We start from the raw sequence: 4,925 nt of genomic DNA, 5'->3' as shown, positions 1-4,925 counted from the left end.
TCTCTTCGCCTCTCCCCCACTCCCCTCCGCCCCCTCCAGTTCCTCGGCCCAGGGTGCGGGTGAATGGACCGGAGTCCAATCACCCTAAGGGCTGCTGCCAGCCTGTCCAAGACGGCTCGACACCGTCCGGCAGGCACCGATGCGGGCCCCCGAGGGGCCCTCGCCTCGAAAGTATTTAAAGAGGGGTCCGGGGCGGCTACTCCCTTCTTCCTCTGCTGTGAGCGGGGGGGTGTTGGGCATCTCCCCTTGCGGCTTGACCCCACATTGCCCCCCGCCCCCTGGTGGATCCTTTGCCGCTCCAGGGGCCAACAGCTGCCGGCCCCGGGCGAGTCCCCCTTGCGCCACAGGAGGCGAACCACCGAGCAAGGAGTTGGCTGTGCTGGGCACTGCACAGCCAACATCATCAACATCACAGCCGATATGTTAGTGAACTAACATCTATGTCTCCCAGGGAAGATATTTGACAAATGGAGGTAAAATTATTAGCGTTAGCGTACTGGGACAAAGAGAGTGAGGGAAGGGAAGTGAGGGAAGGGAAGTGAGGGAAGGGAAGTGAGGGAAGGGAAGTGAGGGAAGGGAAGTGAGGGAAGGGAAGTAAGGGTAAGGCCCACCTTCTTGCACATGTCGCGGCCCCGCTTGCTCATATGCACGACGTCGTGGGCAGCAAACATCCTGGCGCGGTGAGTGGCCTCACGACACCGACAGCAGAGGGCCTGACCTGCACGACCCCAGGGGCACGACACGGTCAGGGTACGGTATAGGCACGGTCAGAGTCCGCTCAGGGCACGGTATAGGCACGGTCAGAGTCCGCTCAGAGCACGGTATAGGTACGGTATAGGCACGGCCAGGGAACGGTCAGGGCACGGTATGGGTACGGTCAGGTTACGGTAGAGAGAGGGTCACGACATAGTTAAGGCATGAGGTTACGAAACGCACGGTCAAAGCACGGTAGCAACAACTGGCCTAACAACAACTGGCCTAACAACAATTGGCCTAGCAACAACTGGCCTAGCAACAACTGGTCTAGCAACAACTGGTCTAGCAACAACTGGTCTAACAACAACTGGCCTAGCAACAACTGGTCTAGCAACAACTGGCCTAGCAACAACTGGCCTAACAACAACTGGCCTAACAACAATTGGCCTAGCAACAACTGGCCTAGCAACAACTGGTCTAGCAACAACTGGTCTAGCAACAACTGGTCTAACAACAACTGGCCTAGCAACAACTGGNAGAAGTAGTCTGCAGTGTTGCCGTTGTTGCACTAAACGCAACACCAGCAGCAACGCACCACAGGTGTTGCAGAAGTAGTCTGCAGTGTTGCCGTTGTTGCACTAAACGCAACACCAGCAGCAACGCACCACAGGTGTTGCAGAAGTAGTCTGCAGTGTTGCCGTTGTTGCACTAAACGCAACACCAGCAGCAACGCACCACAGGTGTTGCAGAAGTAGTCTGCAGTGTTGCCGTTGTTGCACTAAACGCAACACCAGCAGCAACGCACCACAGGTGTTGCAGAAGTAGTCTGCAGTGTTGCCGTTGTTGCACTAAACTCAACACCTGCAGCTACGCACCACAGGTGTTGCAGAAGTAGTCTGCAGTGTTGCACTAAACTCAACACCTGCAGCAACGCACCACAGGTGTTGCAGAAGTAGTCTGCAGTGTTGCACTACACACAACACCTGCAGCAACGCACCACAGGTGTTGCAGAAGTAGTCTGCAGTGTTGCACTAAACGCAACACCTGCAGCAACGCACCACAGGTGTTGCAGAAGTAGTCTGCAGTGTTGCCGTTGTTGCAGTTGGCGCAGGGCGCGCGCTCCTCGCTCGTGGACTCCAGCAGGAAGACCATGAGGGCGTCGCGGGGGGGCAGCGCGCCATCCTTGGCAGGGGTCACCTTACTGCACATTATTAGTATTATTATTAGTAGTATTAGTAGTATTACTATTATAATTATTAGCAGTAATAGTACGTAGTATTAATAATATTACCTATTATTACTATTTTTATTCTTGTTATTATTATTATAGAAAGATAGTACGTACTAATATTATTAGTTATTATTATTTTAGGAAGTCAGACTTTAGTCAGACTAAAGACTAAAGGAAGTCGGAAGAGCAGGAGTCACTTCACTTCATTTTAGAGTTCTTAGGATTATATAATATTGGTGCTATTATAATTTATGAGGATATAATTATTATTGGAATTATTATAATGAGGTCACCATTATTAGCGGGAGTTACCATACTGTACGGGGGGCATTTAAGGTGTCTTAGGTTATTATAATATTATTATTAAAACGACACGCACCAACAGAGCGAACAATATATCATAGTTATAGTGGTAATAATGGTTAATAATAGTAATAATGGTTAGCAATATTATTATTCTACGAAGCAGTTATCGTTAATCGTTAGGTTAAAAATATTATTATTATTAATACGACACGCGCCAACAGAGCGGACAATATATCATATTTATAATGGTAACAATGGATAATAATGGTTATATATGGTTAGCAATATTACAATTATCATTATTATTCTACAAAGCACTTATTCTTAATCGTCAGTTAAATATAATGTAATTATTATTAATAAGATACGCACCAACAGAGCGGACAATATATCGTAGTTACAATGGTAACAATGGATAATTATGGTTGTAATTTTTAATATTATTATTATTATCATTATTATTCTACAAAGCGGTTATCGTTAATCGTAAGGTTAATATGATATAATTATTATTAATAAGACACGCACCAACAGAGCGGACAATATATCCTGTTGTCGACGACCCTGGGCGTGAGGCAGCGGCTGCAGAAGACGTGGTAGCAACACAGCAAACGTGGGTCATCGTAAAGTGAGTCACACAACCAACACATCAGCGGGTTACGGCTCCACTGTAACACAGCGTCCTCCCCGCCCTCCTGTAACACATCAGCGGGTTACACGCCACGGCACATGTATACACCTGATACCCACGCCACGGCACATGTATACACCTGATACCCACGCCACGGCACATGTATACACCTGATACCCACGCCACGGCACATGTATACACCTGATACCCACGCCACGGCACATGTATACACCTGATACCCACGCCACGGCACATGTATACACCTGATACCCACGCCACGGCACATGTATACACCTGATACCCACGCCACGGCACATGTATACACCTGATACCCACGCCACGGCACATGTATACACCTGATACCCACGCCACGGCACATGTATACACCTGATACCCACGCCACGGCACATGTATACACCTGATACCCACGCCACGGCACATGTATACACCTGATACCCACGCCACGGCACATGTATACACCTGATACCCACGCCACGGCACATGTATACACCTGATACCCACGCCACGGCACATGTATACACCTGATACCCACGCCACGGCACATGTATACACCTGATAATTCCCCAAATTGACCAGTATGTGCACGATGTCATGTACGTCAGATGCACAGTACAAGCATTGCCTCCAGCACTGTACGACGCACACACTTGACAGTGCATTTGGTGCTGTATATGCGTATATACCAAATGCACTGCACCTGGTACTGCACCTGGGCACCTGGTACTTCACCTGAGACTGCACTTGGTACTGCACCTGATACTGCACCTGGTACTGCACCTAGTATTGCATCTGATATGGCACCTAGTATTGCATCTGGTACTGCAACTGGGTACCTGGTACTGCACCTGGGTACCTGGTACTGCACCTGGGCGCCTGAAACTGCACCTAGTATGGCACTTAGTATTGCATCTGGTACTGCACCTGGGTACCTGGTACTGCACCTGGGCGCCTGAAAATGCACCTAGTATGGCACTTAGTATTGCATCTGGTACTGCACCTGGGTACCTGGTACTGCACCTGGGCGCCTGAAACTGCACCTAGTATGGCACTTGGTATTGCATCTGGTACTGCACCTGGGTACCTGGTACTGCACCTGGGCGCCTGAAACTGCACCTGGTATTGCATCTCGTACTGCACCTGGTACTGCACCTGGGCACCTGGTACTGCACCTGGGCACCTGGTACTGCACCTGGGCACCTGGTACTGCACCTGGTACTGCACTGGACGTCTGGGTGGAGATGCATGTGCTCTCCTCAGCGACGCGTACTCCTCAGCGCCCGCCGCCGTGACCGCCTGCTTTGACATCTTTGGGCCCGGGGGGAGGTGGCTGTGATGGTGGATATTGTGTTGCCTTTATGGGTCTAGGTGACACACTTATGGATGGATGACACACTTATGGATGGGAGAAACACTGATGGATGGGTGACACACTTATGGAAGGGTGACACACTTATGGAAGGGTGACACACTTATGGATGGGTGGGTGACGCACTTAAGGATGATATGAGTCGGTCGGCCGAGCCCTGTTAATGTTGGCCGAGTTTTCGACCTCCAATCAGGTTTGTATTAGTCGTGGATAGAAGGTAGAACTAAAGAACCTCTTTCACCACAGTTGAGATGAGCGATGCTATATAGGATCATTGATCTGATATCAAACCATTCAAATGATATTGAAGGATTTGAATAAGTGAGCTATATATGCTCAATGTGCGTCACATCCTTTAATGAGACGCAAAGGTGGAAACCAGGAACTTAAATCAACACAAGTAAATGAATAACCTGTGAATCTGTGAAATAAATTAATAATCTGTAAAGAGAGATTAATAATCTGTAATTCGAGAGTAATAACTCGAATTAAGTACATAATTCCATATATTAATTTAAAACTTTGAACTTCTCAATTTTTGAACTCCCTGAGGGTCATTAGTCCTGAGTGTCATAAGTCCTGAGGGTCATTAGCTCTGAGGGTCATAAGCCCTGAGGGTCATGAGCCCTGAGGGTCATAAGCCCTGAGGGTCATGAGCCCTGAATGTCATAAGC

At 48.7% G+C, this 4,925-nt stretch overlaps 1 protein-coding gene across 2 annotated transcripts in view; it reads right to left on the bottom strand.

Annotated features, from left to right (window-relative positions):
- The window catches only part of LOC108675162 (RING finger protein 207), a 15,647-nt gene extending 10,956 nt beyond the window's left edge, over positions 1-4,691 (bottom strand). The window contains exons 1-4 of one of the 2 annotated variants that reach the window (XM_018163153.2): positions 4,095-4,691; positions 2,762-2,928; positions 1,755-1,897; positions 612-718 (exon numbers count right to left, since the gene is read on the bottom strand). In XM_018163153.2, coding sequence (XP_018018642.1) covers positions 612-718; positions 1,755-1,897; positions 2,762-2,928; positions 4,095-4,190 — 513 coding nt within the window. In that variant the 5' untranslated portion in view covers positions 4,191-4,691. Of the gene's footprint in view, positions 1-611; positions 719-1,291; positions 1,329-1,754; positions 1,898-2,761; positions 2,929-4,094 lie in introns of those variants that run through there. The other variant, XM_047884189.1, reaches the window with a different exon arrangement.
- Between the last annotated feature and the right edge of the window lie 234 nt (positions 4,692-4,925).

This window comes from Hyalella azteca, unplaced genomic scaffold (assembly GCF_000764305.2).
Source record: "Hyalella azteca isolate HAZT.00-mixed unplaced genomic scaffold, Hazt_2.0.2 contig14803, whole genome shotgun sequence".
In the NCBI taxonomy this organism is placed as follows: Eukaryota; Metazoa; Arthropoda; class Malacostraca; order Amphipoda; family Hyalellidae; genus Hyalella; species Hyalella azteca.
The sequence above is the reverse complement of the archived record's forward strand: the minus strand, read 5'-3'. Positions and strand labels throughout refer to the sequence as shown.